General features: G+C 39.6%; 1 protein-coding gene across 26 annotated transcripts in view; it reads right to left on the reverse strand.

The window, feature by feature from the left end:
* Positions 1 to 22,416, reverse strand: part of FGGY (FGGY carbohydrate kinase domain containing) — a 420,837-nt gene that overhangs the window by 113,591 nt on the left and 284,830 nt on the right. For all 26 annotated transcript variants that reach the window (XR_007410823.1, XM_025427818.3, XM_025427831.2 and 23 more), the window contains one exon: positions 8,483 to 8,544. Coding sequence is in view for 25 of the 26 variants with exons in the window: in XM_025427818.3 (XP_025283603.1) it covers positions 8,483 to 8,544 (62 nt within the window). In the remaining variant the exon portion in view is untranslated. The remainder of the gene's footprint in view (positions 1 to 8,482; positions 8,545 to 22,416) is intronic.

Here is a 22,416-nt window from a genome sequence, read left to right on the forward strand (position 1 = left end):
CACTTGGAAAACATTATAATAACAAATGCACATCATTATTCACATAATTTTAACCTTACATGATGCCTTTTTTGGTTCTGACTTTGTTTAATTTTGTATTTTTTACCAATTCCTTCTCAAACGGCGGTAAGCCCCCTTTCAGCCCAGGAATCACATGTTAACTGTTTCAAGTGGGTGGTTCTCCCTCCATCTCACAAACTCCAGGCTCATATATCTTCTCCCAGAGGGAGGAATTCCTGCTGCCCTGGTCCTCACTGTGTATGACGAAGAAAATAGAGTTTCAACAACCACAAAATGACTTCACTGGGTAGCAGTTGGGTAGTCAGGTACACTAAGCCTCCCTAAGCCTAGTTTACTTTTCTGTACTTGGGGCTAATTCTCTTATGTTACAGGCTGCTATGAAGATTCAATATAGAGACTGAACACTATAAAATGATAGGTAATCAATAAAGAGTTCCCCTTCCTTCCCATTGTAGGAAATTCATTTCTAGTTTTTTTTTTTTTTTTTTTTTAATTTATGATAGTCACAGAGAGAGAGAGAGGCAGAGACACAGGCAGAGGGAGAAGCAGACTCCATGCACCGGGAGCCCGACGTGGGATTCGATCCCGGGTCTCCAGGATCACGCCCTGGGCCAAAGGCAGGCGCTAAACCGCTGCGCCACCCAGGGATCCCTCATTTCTAGTTTTAAAAGTCCAAGAGTCAGGACTGATTTCTTTCTTTTTCTTTTTCTTTTTTTTTTTTTTTTCAGACTTTATTGCTTACAATCTTCAATGAGGACAGCATCCCTGGAATCTCTACTCTTTCCTGCCTCTCTAAAGTCATTTTAATTCTTAGGATTCATGGGCTACTTGTACAGAAGTGTAGTGACCGTATTTTGAAGTCAAAAGTCAGAAAATACAGTCTAACAGCAGACATTTGTGCCCCTTTCAGAAGTTGAGAAAGCTTGTCTCCAGTTCCCCACTTCCTGACCTGCCACAAGATGGAGTCTACTGAAACTGGTCCTGTGGTGAGGAATAATACCCTTTACTCTCATGGCTTCAGGTACCATCTAGGGCTGAGGACTTTCAAATATATGCTCTTATCTCCTGCCAATTTCTCTTATTAGTTTCAGGTCAGATAGCCAACAACCCAACACATGCTTCCTCTTGGATGTCTGTCTTGAAATGGAGGATTTATTTCCTAAGTCAGCACAGCCCTCAGTCTTCTTGAGAGGACCCCAATGCCCTGAGCACTTTCCTATCCTTGCATGCAAAGTAGAAGCCAAAGAAAGGCATTATAATTTCTACTTATTTCGGTTTAAGAAACATCTCTCATCCAAGAGCCATCAAGAATTTAGTGGCTATCCTGGCACCGCCTAGGGGATGAAAGGTGTTAATATTGTCACCCTCGTTTTATGACGGTCCTAGCTCAGAGGAGCCTAAATAAATACTTGCTGATAGACTGATAGCCCCAGTTGTCAGACTGAGGGACTGAGACTGAAGAAGCCTCCAGGGCCAAGGAAGCAATGTGAGAACTTTGGAGTAGAATGGAAAGTGGGAATCAGCTTTAGATGTAGAGTCTAAGAGTCCCTAGAATCTTCATTTCCTCATCTAGAATTAAATGAGATAATATACATAAAACTATTAGCAAGTGCAGTGCCAGGAACAATGCAAGTTCTCAATGTCTCATGTCTTTTCTTTTTCCTTTTCTTGCACCAAGGGAACACATACAGCCTTTCATGGGGAACTTTAAATGTAGTTGAGATTTGGCATATGGGCTCCAGTGTAATTGAAGAAACTGCTCCTGAATGGGATTATGGGAATCAGAGAGGAAAAAAAAAAGCCTGAGGAAAAAAATCAGATCAATAAACACTGATTGTCCTTATAGAAATGACAGAAAAATCCAGGGATGGTGGGAGAAAAGAAAGGTTGGGAGAGACAATGTGATTTAGAAAAACTTCATTCTGATAATCCTAAATTAGGACCCGAGACCAGCAGAATCACAACAAGAAATGATCACTGCTTGCAGTGACTTCTGCAAAAGTAACTCAGAACAGGCTGGGCTTCTCTGATAATAGTATTTTCCTTTCCGTAGACTATGAGCTCGCTGAGATGGAGGGCCCGATCTTTTACTGTATCCCTCCCTCCCGACTAACGGTCTAGTTTACTCTCCACAGAACAGCCGAAGTAATTCTTCTAAGGTATATCTGATGGTGTCTTTCTTCTGCTCAGAAACTAAAACCTTGAATAAGCTCTAGTGTCTTTACATACTACAATGATCCTCATGCTTTGGCCTTGAGTAACTTTTAAGCCCTCCTCTGTTACCAGCTCCCTCCCACTCTGGTTCAGCCAGGATGGCCTTTACAGTATCTTGAAGCCTGCCAAGCTGGCTGGTGCCTTCAGGCCTGGGGCCTTGCTGTCCCTTACATCTTCTGGTGTGGCTTGGGGCTCTCCAAAAACAGAACACTCCTGCCTCAGATCTCAGTATCAGCAAATCCTATTTGAAACTGTAGAAACAAGTACTAATAAACAGATTTAGTATTTTATACTCTTGATTTGCCATACAACCCAAACACTATGGCTTGCTCCTACTCTTCACTCAGTCTTGCTCAAGTGTCACCTGACTTCCTCACCTGAAAGAGTTCCCATCCATCACCCTAACGTCTGCCTCTTTACTCATCTCTTTCTTTAGAAAGCTTACCAATTCCTGATGTGCGAATGTGTGCTCTTTCTCTACACATGTTTGTATGTATACATACATGTGTGGGTGTATGTAATTTACATGAAAGTAAGGACTTGTATTTTTACTTTGTTTATGATCTTAAATGCTCTTATACACTCATCACACATCACCTTGGTTCTGCTACCAAACTTGAACATAAACTTGTATTTTAAGCCAACACCTTCTGACCAAACCCTGCTATCCCTAGAATCTCATTCTGAGACATTGGGAACTAATGTTCTATAAAACAATTAAGACAATAATGGGAAGTTTAGAGGGAAAGGGCCAAAGTTATGATCAATGTAAGGAAATCTCTATCTAAGGAGTGGAATCACTGGATATTTGGCTTCACATAGAGAGAGACTCTTGTCAGTTACATGCATGAGCACATCTAGTTACTGTTTACTTAATTCATAAGCCAACAAAACATTATTCTTCAGGGGTGAGTCTGAAAAGATTATGGCAAATCAAGAGTATAAAATACTAAATCTGTTTATCAACACTTGTTCCTACAGTTTTAAATAGGATTTGCTGATGCTAAGCTCTGAGGCAGGGGTGACTTGCATTCTTTTTTCAGAGAGCCTTAAGGCATCCCAAAAGAGACATGCAGTTTCTGATTCCAAGGGATTTGTTGTCCTTTCCAAACAGCCAAATTCACTTGAATAACAGTTATGCCTATTTCTTTCTAAGGCCTAATATATAATGGGTCCTACAGTCTTGGAATATTCTGTTCATATATCTGGTAAGACGGAGAAGCACTTTCCTTTATAAGACAATAGAAAGAAAGTGAAAGGAAAAAGAATCGACATTTATTGAATATCTACTAAATAGATGGGCTGCATGTAAAATTTGAGATACAGAAAGAAATGCAGCAAGAGTGTGGATGGGACCACCTTGGTAGAGATGGTAAAGAGAGAAGGGAAGAGGGCCAGCAGCCTAGGGATAATAAACTTTGATATGATGTCAAGACACCTGGGTGGCTCAATCGGTTAAGTGTCTGACTCTTGATCTTAGCTCAGGTCTTGATCCTCAGGGTCATGATCTCAGGCTCCACATTGGACTCCACACTCAGTGTGGAGTCTACTTTAAAACAAAACAAAAAAAAAAAAAAAGAAAAATAAAAAGAAAAAGATCTTGAAATTGAACGTGAAGAGGAGACTAAGAAGGACAAGCCAGAGATATAGGAGGAAAACTAGGAGGAACAGCATTCCAGAAAGAAAGCCCAGGAAAGAGAGTGTTATAAAGGAGAGGAAGGTATGATCATTGGTGCCACATCCTGCTGAGAGTCCAAGGATGAGGACTGGAAAGAACCCTACAGACTCATTAACAGAGGTCACTGAGGACCTTATCATTAACTCTTTCAGGGGCAGATGGGGACAAAATTTAAATTGAAGTGGGCAAGGGATGAGTAGAAAGTGAGGAAGTAGTAGCCATGAGTGCAGGCAATGCTTTGGAGAAACTTAGCTCTTAAAGGTAGAAATACAGGGAGGTAGTTGGAAGGTAGTATGAAGTTGACTAGTATACAGAAAGAGTTGGGATTTAAATCCAGTTCTGACTCCACATAAGAATCCTAATAATTGCTGCTTCTGGATCACCTCAGCCTGCTGTTTCCCTGAGTCTGCACTGGTAATCCATCAATCTCTTTCCTTTTCTCAATCACAACTACTCTCATGAGGCTCACCCATAGAAGAAAGTTCTGGAAATGTTGAATATTTCCATGCAAAATCTATCCCTTAGGTTTGTGTTCGGCTTTAAGATCTTCAGAGACTGGCACTTCCCCAATCTACTTTCATCCATATAACCCCTGTAAAATAAGTTAAGCAGGGTGGTATTATTGTGGTTTTATGGGTGAGGGAACTGAGTCATTGAGACATTTATGGTAGAACTGGCACAAGAATCCAAGACTTGTCATACCTAGTTCAGGGTTCTTGCTACTTTACCACACTTTGCATCAGAAGGTCAGCAGGTTATGGATGACTGATGTGCTGCTTACCCCTAGAACCACCACCACCACCAAAACATCCTCCTCTTTTATAAAACCATTAGTAATAGCGTCAGAAATAGCAGTGGTACCTGTTGTCATAATTGCCATAGTAAAGTTTACAAGCCTTGCCAAATACATTACCTCATTAAAATCAAAACAAATTCTCAGAGGTACTCAGTGCTGGTTCTCTCAGAGCTACTATCCCATGTTCTGATGAGGAAACAAGTTCATACAATGATGTCTAGTGGAACTGGGATTTGAATCCAGATCTCCAAACTCCCAAATCCAGTGTTTGTGTTTGTGGTTTATAAATGCTGGATCCCTTCAAGAATCTGATGAAAGTTATGGCCTCTCTTCACAGAAAATGTGAATGTATGTAATGCATACATTAAGTAGACAATTAAGGGGTTCATGGATGATCTAAAGGTAGGAACCCTTGCTCTATGTACTGGTTATGAGGGATTTCTCTGTTAATATTATAAAATACCTTGCCTTTCTAGAAAAGCCCAACAAAGCATTATCATAAACAGTTTGAAAAATAAGCGGATTTCATTTTGAAATAATTTTAGATTCATAGAAAGAGAAAGAGTAAACAGACTTCCCTTACACACATCATCTAAGAAATTAACATAAATATGATATTATCAGCTATCTGCAGACTTATTTGAATGTTGACAGTTTTCCCCCAACTCATGTTCTTCTTCTGGATCCAGGGTCTAAACCATGATCACACATTGTTTTTTGTTTTTGTCTCCTCCAATCTGAGACAGTTCTGCAATAATTCCTGAAATTTCAGCATCTTATGAGCATCCTGGCTAATAATTTTGTAGAATGCACTTCAGTTGGGGCTTGGCTGATGTGTCCGGACGTTTTTGCTGAGGTGATCCATTTTTGGCAAGGGCCTTACAGAAATGATGTCACGTCCTTCTGGGTACATTATGAAGGGAGGTGCTCAACACTGAGAGATCCTGCTGCTGGTACTGTTTGACTTTGATCACATGGGTGAGGCACTGTTTGCCAGATCTCTCCACTGTGAGTTACTGTTTTTCTTTTGCCATTAATGAGTACCTTATAGTAAGATACTTTGGGACTATGCACATAGCCCACTGTGCATCATACTTTCCCTAATTTCAGCTTCCATTGGTGATTCTCCCTTGCAACAAGTATTACTACGGTGTTTGCCTAATGAGAATATTCTAGTTCCATTATTTCCTCCACATTTATGCTGGGGATTTACCCCAAAGATACAGATGCAGTGTGAAACGCCGGGACACCTGCACCCCAATGTTTCTAGCAGCAATGTCCACAATAGCCAACTGTGGAAGGAGCCTCAGTGCCCATCAAAAGATGAATGGATAAAGAAAGTGTGTTATATATACACAATGGAATATTACTCAGCCATTATAAATGACGAATACCCACCATTTGCTTCGACGTGGATGGAACTGGAGGGTATTATGCTGAGTGAAATAAGTCAATCGGAGAAGGACAAACATTATATGGTCTCATTCATTTGGGGAATATAAAAAATAGTGAAAGGGAATAAAGGAAAAAGGAGAAAAATGAGTGGGAAATATCAGAAAGGGAGACATAACATGAGAGACTCCTAACTCTGGGAAACGAACTAGGGGGATGGAAGGGGAGGTGGGCGGGGGGTGAGGGTGACTGGGTGACGGGCACTGAGGGGGGCATTTGATGGGATGAGCCCTGGGTGTTATTCTATATGTTGGCAAATTGAACACCAATAAAAAATAAATTTATATAAAAAAAATAATTTCTAGGACATGGTCCCTGAAGTGGACAAGAAGACCTGCCCTTTCTTCCCAAATATTTATTTCTTCAATAATTTACTTCTATCAGTATGGCCTCGGGGAGCCACTTTATACTACCATTACTTATTCTGTTGATCAAATTGTCCCCAAAGGCCATGGAGAGATTCTTAGAACTGTCTCCTATGCACTTGGATGACAAGTTGTCTTCAAGTACTTCCTTACTTTCTGGCATCATCAAACGTTCATGTGTGTTCTCTGTCCTCACCCTGGAACTGGCCAGGTTTCTAAGAACAAAGTTTTAAGTAGATGATTAAGGGGTTCATGGATGATCTAAAGGTAGGAACCCTTGCTCAAGATAGGGTATGTGGTATCGGACCCAAATAAAGTGTTAGATGAGGAAGTTCCATGGTATGATCCTTCTCAGAAGTTTTCTGATTCCTTTTAGGTAGACAACAGTATTTAAAAACCAGGATCTGGTGCTAGGTGTGCACACTGCTACGAGGGGTCATTGCTTCCAGGCCATCTCAGCAGAGAGCACAGGGAATATATGTATGTGTACTCACACACGGATATACACACTATATTTATTTCTGTCTATGACTATAGCTCTGTCTAGAGACAGCTGTACCTACACACATATATACAAAATCTCAAGTTGATCCTAATACCTCCTACTTCCACTCACTACCATAGGGTTCACTGTAACCTTCCCCCTTCCCTATTTAAGAGAAACCTGGCTCTCATTATCCACAATATATTAATTTATTTGCTTAGTTGTAGTATACACATAAAGGAGTTTTTGAAGAGCTAATCCAGACATTTATGAAAAACAAATTTAGGAATTAGACTATAATACTTAAAATTGTTTTAAAGATTTTATTTATTTATTAGAGAGAGAGAGAGAGAGAGAGAGTGAAAGAGAGAGCGCTCACACATGAGCAGGGGGAGGGGCAATGGGAGAAGGAGAAGCAGACTCCCTGCTTAGCAGGGAGCCTGACACATGGGGCTTGATCCCAGGACCCTGAGATCATGACCTGAGCTGAGGCAGATGCTTAATTGATTAAGCCACCTAGGCGCCCCAGAATATAATACTTATATATGGTTATTTTATCTTTAGCCATACATTATACTATCAAAATATTCTTTCTCAAAGCTACTTAGGTTCTTTTCTTTCTCAAATCCTTAATGTGGTTATGGTATTCATTGTTAACATCATAGATTTAGATTTTGCTAATTGTATTTCATTTTGCACACTCCCACCACACACATACATCCTAGTACTATCTATCTATTGATCTACCTACCTACCATCTAACCTACATACCTTCTATTTTCGAGGGGCATGTGAAGTATCACCATAGTTCTAAGAATTAGAGTTCTATAAAAAAGATATGCTGAGAAAAGTGCTACCTCCACCTCTTACCCTGTTTTCACTCCCCCATGTTTCCATCCCATTCCTACCCCAACCTCCATGTAACCAGTCAGTCTCATCAGGTTCTAGTTTAATCTTCTTTGTGTTTCTTTTGCATAAATGAGTAAATACACATATAGTTTCTTACAGTCACCTTCCTTTTAAATGAAAGGGAGTATAATATAAACACTTATTTGCTTTCTTCACTTAACAAAATATCCTAAAAATCACTTCAGGTCATTTCTTATCCTCCACTGTACAGATGAAAAGCCAGGTGTAAAGAGGTTGGATAACTTGCCCAACGTCACACACCTTGTAGAGTAAATCTGGATTCGAACCCCAGAAGTTTGGACTCTGAAATTCATGTTCCTTCTACTACATTAGAGTCTCTCATCCATAGTTCCTGGCATATTTTTTGGAACCTCTAGTTTTATTGAGTTCTCTTAGATCATTTTCAAAATTAATATATGGATCATCCAGATGACTGTCTTATAACCAAACACTGCAGGGCATTTTCATCACCCAAGGGGAACTGAGTCACTCAGCTGCCTAAGGTGAATGTCCTCAGTGCAGGAAAGCGTGGGAAGTTGTAGGGGAGGAGGGGCAACAGTTACCTGGCAGTGGCCTTGGCTTTTAGTTCAGGGAAGGCAGCATGGCCCTGCACCATGTGGTCTATCTGAAAAACAAAAGAGATGGGTCAGTGTTATAGTTTCTCTGACTTATGTGGACACCAGAAAAAGAGATATTAACATATCTGTTTCTTTCAACTCTGTCCACAGAGGATCTAAGAATGTTAAAATGCTAACTCGACTAGTGTCCGGCTCTTTCAGAAACTTAGCTTTGCTTCACCTACTGCCAGCTTCTTGATCCACAAACCAAAGCAGTCTAAAGAAAAATGAGCAGGAAATGAAACTCTCCAGGCTAAACTGGTAGGAACAGGTAGTATCAGGTCCAAAAAGGAGGTGTGAGGACAAGAGTGGGAAGGGGTAATTCCAGGACCTGGGTGTTAAAGTGCCAAGCTCTGGGTCAAACCATTTCTGTCTCCTGGTTCAGGCTGTTACCCCAGGGCAATAGCAGGCCTTGAATTACTCACCCTGTCTTACTAATGGAGAAGCTGAGTGAAACGGACTATGAGGAGGGATTATAATTCAAAAAATAACAAAAGAGTTGCCCTAGAGCTGTCAAAAGGGCATCTCCTGACTGGAAAGTTATCACATTAAAAAAAAAAAAAAGAAAGAAAAAGAAAAAGAAAAAGAAAAAGAAAAAGAAAAAGAAAAAGAAAAAGAAAAAGAAAAAGAAAAAGTTATCCCATGAGAAATTGGGGCATAGCTCTCCAAGGACAGTAATGTCTGAGCCCTGTGGACAACAATCTACTTCTCATTTGAAATCCCATGTTTGGGATTTTATTCCTTGGTAGCTCTAAACAAAATAATAAATAAAAGTATCAGGAAGGGAAATGTTTCCCCATGATGCTACCCTGCTTGCTAAAACACACCCAACAGTGTGCCTGTATTCCTGAACCTAATTTGGGCGTCTTCCCAATGCTCACATAAGTCTCTAGTACTCCAGAATCATTCTAACTAATTTATTTATTTTTTATATTTACTTTTTGTTTTTTTCTTTTTTAAAAATTTATTTATTTTAAAAAGATTTTATTTATTTATTCATGAGAGAGACACACAGAGAGAGGCAGAGACACAGGCAGAGAGAGAAGCAGCCCCCATAGAGGGAACCTGATGTGGGACTTGATCCTGGGACTCCAGGATCATGCCCTGGGCCGAAGGCAGGCATTCAACCACTGAACCACCCAAGCATCCCTCTCTTTTTAAAATTTAGTTAAAACATATAAAACATAACAACACATAGTTCATCATTATTTTCTGATGTAGTTTTCAACAATTCTTTAAGTTGCATATAACACCCAGTGCTGGTCACATCACATACCCTTCTTAATGTCCACCATCTAATTTATTTTCATTCAGACTATGAACTGATTGGTTATTTTGGCCTCATGGAGATAGTCAGTCTCTCAAAAAGTGTTTCCTGACAGCCAGAGCTGTGTAAAGGGGAAGATAATTTTTTTCTGGAGCCACAGAAATCAGGTCTTGGTTCTGGCTCTGATACTAACTAGCTGCGTGACTTTGTGCAAGACACTTAACTACTCAGAACCTCAATAACCTCCTTAGCCCTCCCCCAGACTCCCTTTAGAACAGGATTGCTGGGCTGTAGAGAGTGTCTACCACAACGTCAACAATAGTATAAATACTAGCACCTAAACTTTGCTGCTCATTTACCACGTATCCACACTGAGCTAAGCTTTTTACATACATTATTACCTCATTTATTCATTACACTATTCCTGGGGAAAAGATAACACTCTCTACTATACAGATGAGAAAACTGAGACCAAAAGAGGGTAAGCAATTTGTCCGAGGTTGGTCACAGGGAGTAAGTGACAGATCTTCGTTTCCAGTTGAGGTTTCTCTGTACCTAAAGTCCTTGTTCTTAACTACTATGCCGTAACATATACTAAACTTGTAGGTCTATGTTGCTGAATTCCATGTGTACAGTTATGAAGAAATACTCAAAATAATACCAAAGCCACTGGTCATTTCAATGAGAAAAAGCTACATGGGTTTCAAATGCTAACTTCCTCCAGATTCAGCCTTGGGTTCCTGTGATGAGGGGTGTCAGGACCTTAGAGTTTACAACAGTAAAGGATAATTAAAGGCATTCCTTGATTTGAGGCCCATCTCTATGGGAAGCACTTTCAGAGTTCAGAAAAGGGAGATTTAAATTAGCATCCAGTGGGAAGCACAGAACCCAGACGTGTGGTGCATGCATGAGTATAGTGATTCAGTATTTACTGAATGCCTAGTGCATTCACTGTGCCTAGGTTCTGGAAATACAGTGGAACACAAGAAATACAATACATATAACACATATTAACATAATGTCAGAGGTCAATAATTTGGCAATAATTATTTAGTTGGGGGAGGTGAGGCTTCAGTTGGGAGGCTGAGAACAGGTAGCTTGGAGGAGTAGGGAGCTAGAGGCCAGGCATGCTGGAAAGGAGGCTGTGATGAGTAGATATGGAGATGGAAAGACATTGATGGCTGCGGACAGTAAGGAGATTGGCAGAGCCCTGAGCCTAGCATATCATAGCTGCTCTGTAAATATTTCTGGAATAGATGTGGGATGCGCAAAGCACAATGGAGACACACCACATGCTTACACAGTACTGTGTGCTGTGATATGATGAGGCCAGATGCACTCACACACTACCACAGATGCACTACCACACACTTTACATTTGTGTCTATTTTTGTGGGACACACTTAGGTCACAGGTGGCTGTTAAATTAAAGAATAAATGGAGTAGCGACAATACTGGAATAATGGGGGAGTGTGGGGGCAGACAGTGGGTCTTGAAATTCAGGTAAGTGCTTATACTTTTATTGAATTAGAGGCCATGAAATTATTTGGATCTGGGGAGCAGAGTGATGAGAAGTTAAGAAAATTAGCCTGGCACTGGATGTTATGCTATATGTTGGCAAATTGAACTCCAATAAAAAATAAATTTAAAAAAGAAAAGAAAAGAAAATTATCCTGGTAGGGAATGCAGGACAGAGACACGGCCAGGTGTAGAGGGCAGGAAACGTAGACAGGGCTCAGAGTCTGAGGGTGAGAACATGAGGCAAAAAAGTTTCCTGTTCTTGCTCCATTGTATTATTTAGCAAGTTTTAAAGAAATCATTAATTTATATGTCTTTCTGAGCTCTATTACATCAAGAGCCCCATTATTTCCCAAACCCCACTGCCTACATCAGTACCTGGCACCTTGAATGAATAAATGAGATATATGTAGAAGAAAACAAATTTGGTGGCTGGCTAGTTGCAGAATGTAAGAAAATCAGATCAAGAAAGGTGTTTGGGTCTGAGAAAAGGCAGTGTGGCCATATTAATCACATATTTTTATTGTTGGTATTTTTGATGCTTTATTTTTTATTTTTATTTTTTAATTTATTCTTGAAAGACACAGAGAAAGAGGCAGAGAGATAGAGGAAGAAGCAAGCTCCTCACAGGGAGCCCGATGCAGGACTCAATCCCTGGATGGGGATCATGCCCTGAGCTGAAGGCAGACACTCAACCACTGAGCCACCCAGGCATCCCATTTCTGATGCTTTGAATCTATGGTCTTACTGTCCCCAGAGAGACTGCCCCTGGTAAGGCTGGCAATTCCTAGACAGCAAAGGACTCAACTCATCTGGGAGCATGCCTTTCATGTGCAAACTAACTACTTCAGGGCCTACCTTCCCCCACCTCGCCTATGGGCTACTGCTTCCCTGCTCTAAGCATGCCAGGGCCAGGTACCAACCAGAGGGCTAGGGACAACTGTGCTGCTTCCCGTGTGGCCCTGCATGATGGTAAGGCATGCCCTCCCCTCTTCAGAACTGTGAGCAACAAGCTATCCTTTCAGATCCCCTGATCTGTTGGCCTCATCATATCAGAATAATAATAAAATCTACATTTTAAAACAGTAGCTTAGTGAAAAGAACACAGGCTTTGGAAACAGACAGACTCATGTTCAAATTCATGGTCTACGCCTATATTCTGTGCTAAGGAGGAAAAGTTACTTGACCTTTCAGAGCCTCATCTTGTACAACTGTAAAATAATGATAATAAAGTTTGCCTTGCAGGGGTGCCTGGTATATAGGTGGCTCTTAGTTCATAACATCTATTATTAAAAAGAAGGGGATGCCACCAAAAGGGCCAAAATGGTCGGGAGAATGGAATTTCAAATGGTCGGCTGCATTTTTCCCCCCTCAACAGCATCTGGTAGAAAAGCCTACTCTGGTTAGCAAAGACCAAGTCAGTTTTTCAAATAACTAAGCACTCATTTCAAAAGCCTGGAGTGCCTGATCTTAGGGTTGATCTCTCTATTTATGTTCTATTTTCTAATGTATTTAGCATGGTATAGAACACAGTGTCCTATTAGTGGTTATTTGTTTCCCAGTGAAATAACCAGTTTAACCACAATGACCGTATTTGCCAAGTGGTTGCCTTAGAAATATAGACAGAGCTTGCCTAACTTTATGACTATTTTTTTATTTCCTTCATCTTCTCAGATTTCAGCTCTGAGAGCAAACAGAAAAGTCTACAAACGATATGGATAGGTAGGAAGCTTGAACTGGACAGAGTCAGATCTTCTTCAGGGTGGCTTTCTAGATCAAGAGGGAAAAGCCGTCTTATGATATATAACTAGGGTTGACTTTTAGGTCCTTCCTTGTAAAGGTGGCATCTGCATTTGGAATACAGGAGAAATAGAAACATAACCCGCTATAACACAGAGATCATAAACGGGTAATACAAAGGGACATCTGGCCCACAGATGTATTTTACTTGGGTTCTATCATGCTTAAAAAAATCAGCCAATATTTTTAAATTGGGAGATTCCACTTGAAATCCAGATTTTGGTTTCTCTCAAAGAACTGGCATATGCAAGACATTAGGCCACCCATATTCCCCCACGGCAAGAGTCAGCTAGAGCCCAGGGATGACTGATCCCTTCACAAGGGACTGCACTGTTCAGTATGTAGAAGACCCTGCCACTCCCCAGTTCCTCCCACAACAGACACCAGATTTCATCAACTTCTCAGTATGACCACACAAATGTTTTACTTGTAGGAGAAATATATTTCTCTATGCCCATCTCTCTATGAAAGGAAGGAACATAAAATCATTCCCTAGAGTGCCATAAGTTGAAAGAAAAACTTCTCTATAAAAGTAAAAAAAAAAAAAAATGTTTGCCTAATCTGTTTATGCTGTCTGACTCCTTTAGGCATGTGAGTTTCCGACTCTTGAAACGGCGCAAACACAGACAGGGAGTCCTGAGACCCGAGTCAGTTCTGGCTTAGGTCTTGTTCTTAAACAAGACCATTTCTAATTCTTTCTCTACAACACTTAGTAAATTAATATGACAAATAGCCAAATGTTTGTAAAATCAGACAGAGGACTGCAGTGCCTGAGATCTCAAAACTGTGGGCACAGAGCTCATAGACGAGAAAAACACATGAAAAAGGCAAGCTTAGAATCCCAGAATTTTAGGTTCTATGATCATTTTGCTGAGGCAAAGCTATCTTATGGCATGTGGGCTTTTCTCTGTTAAGACCAATTTTATGGGGCGCCTGGCTCAGTGGTTGAGCATCTGCCTTTGGCTCAGGTTGTGATTCCAGAGTCCTGGGATCGAGTCCCACAACAGGCTTCCCGCAGGGCACCTAAATCTCTCTCTCTCTCTCTCTCTGCCTATGTCTCCACCTCTCTCTGTCTCTCGTGAAAAAATAAATAAAATCTAAATTAAAAAAAAAAAACAATTTTATTGGTTGTCCTCAAATTTAGTGAGGCTGTCTTCACCTTGCTTTGAAAAATGAAATCATTAGGCTCAGAGAAATGTTCGTCACTTGCCACAACTCCCTTTTGGCCATTTGCATTTACCTGAAATGTCCCTTTTTTCATCTCAGCTCTTCCAACTCTTTACTTAATCTCGTCTCCTTATCTCAAAGCAAAAACATTTTGTCTGATTTTTCCCAGCCTTGAAATTCTCATAAAAATCTAATGGAAGAAGAAAGCCCAACCTAGACAATTTCTTTTATGTTGTTGGAAAGAATTGTGGGTTTCAATACTGAACAATTCCTAAGAACAACAAACATTCCTGAAAGAAAACGTAAACTCTTTAATTTTTCCCCACAACTTTAATATTAGCTTGAGATAGAACAACTTCACTTATAAGTAGACAAATTCTGATTTAATCCAGAGCTTGTTTGGTCAGTTTCATTCAACAACAAAGTTAATAGCTTTGTGTATTTTTATAGTTTGTTGATTAATTCACTTATTCAGGAAACTAATGAGATATATGGCTATTCTGTGCTAGGTATCATTCTAATAATTGAAGACACAAAGATAAATGAAAATCATTCCTCTCAAAAAGCTCTGCCTGTCAGTGGAAAATAGGGCTGCCAATATTCAAATATGGTCTTGACTGATTATGCTCTTTATAGATTCCACAAATGTTTATTGAACTTTTATTCTGCTCTAGCCATAGTAACACAGGAGATCCAGTAGCCATAGAAAGGCAGCTTAAGACTTCATATAAATGCTACCCCAACCTCTGGATGATCTCTGAGTTACATTATAAGCAGCCCAGCTAAAGCTGAAAGAACTCCACAGAGATTTCAGTAGGTGCTCATCACAGGAAAGACAAAACTTGAGAGTCTGAGTTCAACCAAATAAACTACCTGTTAAAAAAATACTCTTCAGAGGAATAAGAATAACCCAGTGTCTCTATAATTTATCAATCATAATATTCAAAATACGATCCAAAATTGCTAGCTATATAGAGAGAAGGAAAATGTAATCCATAATTAAGAGAAAAGCCATTTAATGGCCAATGATCCTGACATGACACAGATGCTGGAATTAGATGGCAAGAATTCAGTAGTTTTGTCTAGATTTGTCTCCTGTCCAAGGGAAACAAAAGCAAAAATAAACTATTGGGACTACATCAAAATAAAAAGTTATTGTACAGCAGAAGAAGCAATCAATAAAACTGAAAGACAATCACTGAACAGGAGAAGATATTTGCAAAAGACATATCTGATAAAGGATTAATATCCAAAATATATGAAGAACTTACATAAATAGGTGAAGGGGTTTGAGAGTACATTTATCTTGCTGAGCACTAAGGAATATATGGAATTACTGAATCACTATATTGTATATCTGAAACTAATAGGATACTATGTTAACTATACTGTATTTAAAAGAAAATAAAGAATATATACATCTCAACACCAAAAAACCTAAATAATCCAACTAAAAATGGGCAGAAGACCTAAACAGACATTTCTCCGAAGAAGACATACAGGTGGCTCACGACACATGGGAAGGTGCTCAACATCACTCATCATCAGGGAAATGCAAATCAAAACCACAATGAGATAATCACCTCACAAACTGTTAGAATGGCTAAAATAAAAAACACAAGAAATAACAAGTATTGGTAAGGAAGTGCAGAAAAGGAACCTCCATGCACGGTTGGTGGAAATGTAAATTGGTACAGCCACTATGGAAAACAGCAGGGAGGTTCCTCAAAGAATACAAAATAGAATTACCATATGATCTAGCAATTCTACTGTTGTGTATTTACCCGAAGAATACAAAAACACCAATTTGAAAAGACATATGCACCCTTATGCTTATTGCAACATTATTTACAATAGCCAAGATATGGAAGCAACCCAAGTTTCCACTGATAAATGAACAGATAAAGAAGTGGTGTGTGTGTATATGTATATATATATGTGATATATATGTATATGTATATATATGTATGTGTATACACACACACACACACACAATGGAATATTTCTCAGCCATAAGAAAGAATGAAATCCTGCCATTTGCAACAACATGGATAGAGCTAGAGGGTATATTGCTAAGTAAAATGTCAGAGGAAGACAATATTATATGACTTTGCTTATATATGGAATTTAATAAACAAAACAAATATACAAAAAAAAAAGAGAGACAAACAAAAAACAGAACAAACTGATGGTTACCAGAGGGATGGTAGGTGGGTGGGGGGATGGGTGAGACAGGTGAAGGGGATTAACGGTACACCGTCATGATGAGCACTGAGTAATATATAGACGTGTTGAATCAGTGTATTGTATACCTGAAACTAATATAACACTGTATGCTAATTTTACTGAATATAAAAAAATAAAATCAACACAAACAAAAAATTCACCATATATCCTAAAAAGGAGGGGAGGTGAGAAGAGCACTACAAAACTGTTGCTTGATCTGAGCACTGGTAGGTATTGACATTGTTGAAATTCAATAAATACTGTATAAATATCATGGCTCACCTTAATAAATAAACATTTAAATAAAAAATAAATTTTAAAAATGAATTCAGTAGTTTAATAATGCTTTAGGATATGAAGGGTAATATTCTCATAATCAAATGGATAAGAAACAAAACTATGAAAAATGGAAATTCTCGTCTTTGAAAATGTAATCTCTGAAATATTTAGTGGATAGGCCTCACAGCCAAGAGATCATAGACAAAAGAGTCAATGAACTTGAAAACAGACTATTAGAGTGTATCTAATTGTGAGAGAGAAAGGAGGAGAGGGATGGAGGGGGCAACTGACACAGGGAGAGGGAAGAAGACAGAGAGAGAGGTGGGAGAGGCAGAGAGACAGACTGGAAAAAAAAGTCCCTCATAGGCCTGTGGGACAATAGCCAAGGTTCTCAAATATATGCACTTTTGAGTCACTGTAGGAGGAATAAGAGCAGATGGGGCCTTGGTAACTGAGGTAGGGCTGTTAGTATGGGTGCCAACGAGGATACCCATATATAATATAGACACCCTCCGATGATATTAAGGGGCAAATATATGGCATCATCCCCCAAGGAAAGTACCTACGCCAGGGGCGGTACTGGCTCATCAGGACCAAACCTCTACTGTATTTGATACATGAAGATCTTCCATATCTACTGCCTGTAAAACATTTGTCTTATTGCTCCTAGCTTCACATTGCTGATGTTTCTTACTACTACATTAGGAAATGTATTCCTGCATGGGCCACCACCTATGCTGAAGTTTACAATCACTCCAAATGCTGTGTCTGTGGAAAGCATCTTTTCCTGGGTCACTGGGAAACCATACTTCTAAGCACTTTCTTTTGTCTAATAGGTATATTAACCTTGTGTTGCTGTTTATACTGCTGTGATGGTATGTGGCTGCAATATTTACTTATATTTAAATAAGTAAATACTGACAATTTCCCAAACTTGGTGAAAGACAGAAATTCACAAATTTATGAAGTTTATTAAACCTGGGAAAAGAAGGCTAAATCCAAAGAACACCACATGTGGGATACCATAATAAAAATCAAAGATTAAGAGAAAATAAAGAAAGTAGCAGAAGAAAAATAATATGCTTGTAGACATGGGAAAAATAATACATATGATGGTGCCAGGATACAATACAGTAACATCTTTAAGTGCTGAAGGAAAACAAACAAACAAACAAACCTGCCAACCAAGAATTCTATATTGAGCAAAAATTTCTTTCAAGATAGAAGGTAAAATAAATTCATTAAAAAAAAAATAAGAGAATTTTTTCCTTTTTTTTTTTTGTTGCCAGTACAGCTATAAGAGATGAATAAATGTTAAAGGAAACTCATCAGGCTGAAGGGAAATACCAGACAGATTTTTAAATTTTCAGAAAGAAATTTAAAAAAAGGGAAATGCTGATTATGCAGGTAAATACAAAAGATAATGTTTGGTTCTGAGAATTCTTTGAAATACATATGATTGTTATGGATGGAACTGCATCACCTCTCAAAATTCAGATGAGAAGCCCAAACCCTCCATGTGTGACTGTATTTGGAAATGGGGACTTGATGGAAGTACGTAAGGTCATACAAGGTCATAAGGGTGGGCCCCGAATCCAGTAGAATTGCTGTCCTTATAAGAAGAGCAAGGATCTCCAAAGCCCTCTCACTACATGCATGCGCCTGGAAAAGACCATGTGAGATCATGGTGGGAAGGCTGCTGTCTACAAGCCGGCAAGAGAGCTCTCATGAGAAATTGAACTTTCTAGCACTTTGATCATGGAATTCTAGCCTCCAAACTGTAAGAAAATGACTGTTTATTGTTTAAGCCACCCAGGTGATGGTATTTTGTTATGGCACGCTGGGTAGACTAATACATTATTTAAAGCAAACAACATAGCAAAAACTATATTGTTGGACATAGAGCCTATGTAGCTATCACACATACTACAACCACAGCATAGAGAGTTGGCGGGTGGCAAATGGAACTATAGAGTTGAATGCTTTTTATATTTTACATGAAATTATACAGTATACAGTCTAAATAGACTGAAAAGTTTAGGACGTTTATTGTATGTAATTTCTAAAGAAATCATTTAAAAAAGAAATTTAAAAAATCATGCCTAAAAAGCAAATAGGAAGATTAAAATGGAATTCTGAAAGCTGCAAGATATTTCAATAATCCAAAAAGATGGAAGAAAAGGAGAGACAGAGAAACAAAAAACAGAACCACTGGAGAAAACAAAGAGCAAAATGGAAGACCTAAATCCAACAATATTCATCTTTGCATTGAATTTTGGATAGTTTTAACACTCTAAATATCAAAGATTACAAGACTGCAGAAAAGCAAGACCCAACTATATACTGTGCATAAAATATGCACTTTACATAGAGTGGGACAGAGATAATGGTGCTCTGACTGATGGTGTTGAGAGTAAGGTTGAAAAAAGAAAAAACCAGATGGAGTGATGATATACATTTTGGAGTTAGAATCCATAGGACTTTCTGACTGGATGTGGGCAGAGAAGGAAAGGAGGAGTGAGGAATTAATCCAAATTTTCTGGCTTCAATAAAAATATAAATGATGGTGGTCTTTACTCAGATGAAGACAAATAATTCAGGATCAACACAGAAAATATAAGTTACTAGAGTCAGAAAACGAATTCTGGAATCCTTCTTCCCCCTGCCTCCCTGATATTGAATCCATCTTCTTTCCATTGATAGCAATGCTATCCTTTAAAAACCTTGACCCCTCTCTCTTCTGTACACTTCATATCCAATCCATCAGCTCTACCTTCAAAATATATCCTCAAATACAATCACTTTTTACCAACTCCAACGCCACCATCCTCACGTCTTGGCTCTACACAGTAGCCTCTTTCTGGCATCCCTGCTTCTGTCTCCACCACCCTTACTCCACAGTTTATTCCCACCATAGCAGGCAGCAGTCTGAGTGATCTTTTGAAAACTACCTCGTATGTGTCATGTGCTCATTATTCTCCAGTGGCTTTCCATTGCACTCAGAGTAAAAGCCAAAATTCTAACAGTGACCAATAATATAGCCCCAAATTACCTCGTGAACTTATTCCCTACAACTCTCATTTTGGTTCCCTCTGCTCCATCTTTGTGGCATCTTTGCTATTCCTGTAATACCGCAGGCAGGCAATCCTCCCTCAGGACCTTTGCACTGGTTTTTCCTTTGGCCTGGTATGTTCTTCCCCTAGGTTTCCAAAAGGCTAATAACTTCCTTCCCTTCCTTGTTGTTATGTTTGCATGTGACATCAAAAAGGCCTACTCTGACCACCTTATTTAAAATTTCAAACTGCTCACCTGAAACCATATTCCTACTTCCTCTTTTATTTTTAACAACTTATACCATAAAATAAAGTGTACTACTTTTTCTTATTATTTATTTTGTAGAATGTAAGCTTGACAGGGAGCAGATTTTTGGAGTGGGGTGCAGTAGAAGCTGCTTTATTCCTTGCCTATTTCTCAGTCAGAACAGTACCATGAACGTAGGTGACTCAATAAATACTGATTGTTTAAATAAACATCACTCTAAAGAGTTTAGACTTTATTCTACAGATAACTGGAGAGGTATCAAGAGTGACAGGGTCACATCTATGTGCTTTTGTCACAATTCTTAAAGAGGATGTTGTGGAATATTTGTGTTCCTTCAAAATCATATGTTAAAATCCTAACCACCAGTGTCATGAATGTATTGGGAAGTGGGGCTTTGGAGAGATGATGAAGCATGAGGATGGAGCCCTAACAAATGGGATTAACACCATTATAAGGGTTTGAAGAGACCAGAGTTCTCCCCTCTCACCATGTGAAGATACAAGGAAAAGTCAGTCCTCTGCAACCTAAAAGGGGATCCTCACCAGAAACCAACCACGCTGCTGCCTTGATTTTGGACTTCCAGCCTCTAGAGTTGTGAGAAGTAACTTTATTTATTTTTTGTTTGTTTGTTTGTTTGTTTGTTTGTTTTTGAGAAGTAACTTTCTATTGTACATACATCAACCCGTCTGCAGTACTTTGTTACAGCGGCCAAATGAAGACACGGGTTAGAGAGGGAAGGATTAGAAGATTAGAAGGAAGAAGGTAATTAGGGAGCTGTGCAGGAATCCAGATGGGTACACAAAAAATACAGTGAAAGCCTGGGTAGGAGAGAACACAGAAGCATTTGTTTAATGCAGAGTTGGTCTCTATATCCATGAAGTCATTCCAATTAGTCAATGTGAAATGCAGGGGGACACACCCAAGTCCATACATAGGTTCTGTCAATACTGATACACATGCTTTTTTTTTTTTCTCTCATGGCCTTACGAAGCCTGCCAACTGGCTTTGCTTCGATGTCCTCGAAAAGAAAGTCACACCAACTCACAATAATTGCTTCTCTGTACAAGACGAGTGTAAGAAAAACTAAAAAAAAAATGTACCTCCACAGAAGTCAGGTCCAGAGTTATGGAGAGTTCTGGGTCTTCTGGTAGCTGACTTGGGTTTGAACGCAAGCTTTCTCACTTGTAACTATTAAGATCTTGATCAAGTTAGCTTATTGTTCTGAACCTATCTATTCACTAGTAAAATGAACAGAACAACACTGACCACACAGACATGCTGTGCAGATTAGAGAGAATGCTAAATCTTAATAAAGGGCCTGAAAGTGTCCCATTGTAGATACTCTTAGTAGGCGGCAGGGGTGGGGCAACCTACATCAAATGACACACTGACTTAAAATTATCAGGCTTGTATCCCACCTTCCAAGTAGAGGATAAGCTATTAGAGGACAGGAGTCATGTGACTATATTCTTGCCTGGCCCAGAGTGATCACTGTAACATGAGGAAAGAATGAATGAATAAAGGAGTGAAATCACCACCTCCCTCCATGCACAGCACTGTGTAGAGTGCAAATTCTTCATACCCTACTCATGGAGGACTGATGGACCTCTTGAGGCTCTAGCCCCAGGCTGAGTGGCAGTGGGGATGGAAGGGGAAAGAGGCCTCACAATGCACAAATGCTAAAATTCTGAGCACACAGCATCTTGCTACTTTGTGACACTGGGGCTCAAGTTCATATATTTAAATTCTGGGTTCAAACAATTCAAAAGTAGGGCACCTGGGTGCCTCAGTCAGTTAAGTGTTTGCCTTCGGCTCGGGTCATGATCCTGAGGTCCTGAGATCGAGCCTCACATCCGGGCTCCCTGCTCCATGGGAAGCCTGCTTCTCCTTCTCCCTCTGCCACTACCCCCTGCTTGTGCTCTCTGTCAGATAAATACATAAAATCTTAAAAAAAAAAAAAAATCAAAGGTAACCCCCACCCAAGCCCAATTATTCCAGAAAGTCAAAGCCACCACAGAGGCAGCTTAGGAATTTGACTAAGCCTCCCTTACTCTACACCTCCCCCAATGAAAATGACTCCAAGTTAAGACAGACAAGAGTGCTTGCAGAGAGGGATGGCCAAAGTCCAGCTGGAAATCAGCTTCAGCATCTGGATGCAGTGACTGCATGGGCTGGTGTTCTATGGAAAAGGTCTGGGCAAAAAGCAAGGTTTTCTGCACAGCTATTCTGGAGAGAGTATTGACAAGCACGAGGCAATCCCTGCTGGGTGCCCAATTGATGCAACTAAAATCAATCATCCACT

This window comes from Canis lupus, chromosome 5 (genome assembly GCF_003254725.2).
Source record: "Canis lupus dingo isolate Sandy chromosome 5, ASM325472v2, whole genome shotgun sequence".
Lineage (NCBI taxonomy): Eukaryota > Metazoa > Chordata > Mammalia > Carnivora > Canidae > Canis > Canis lupus.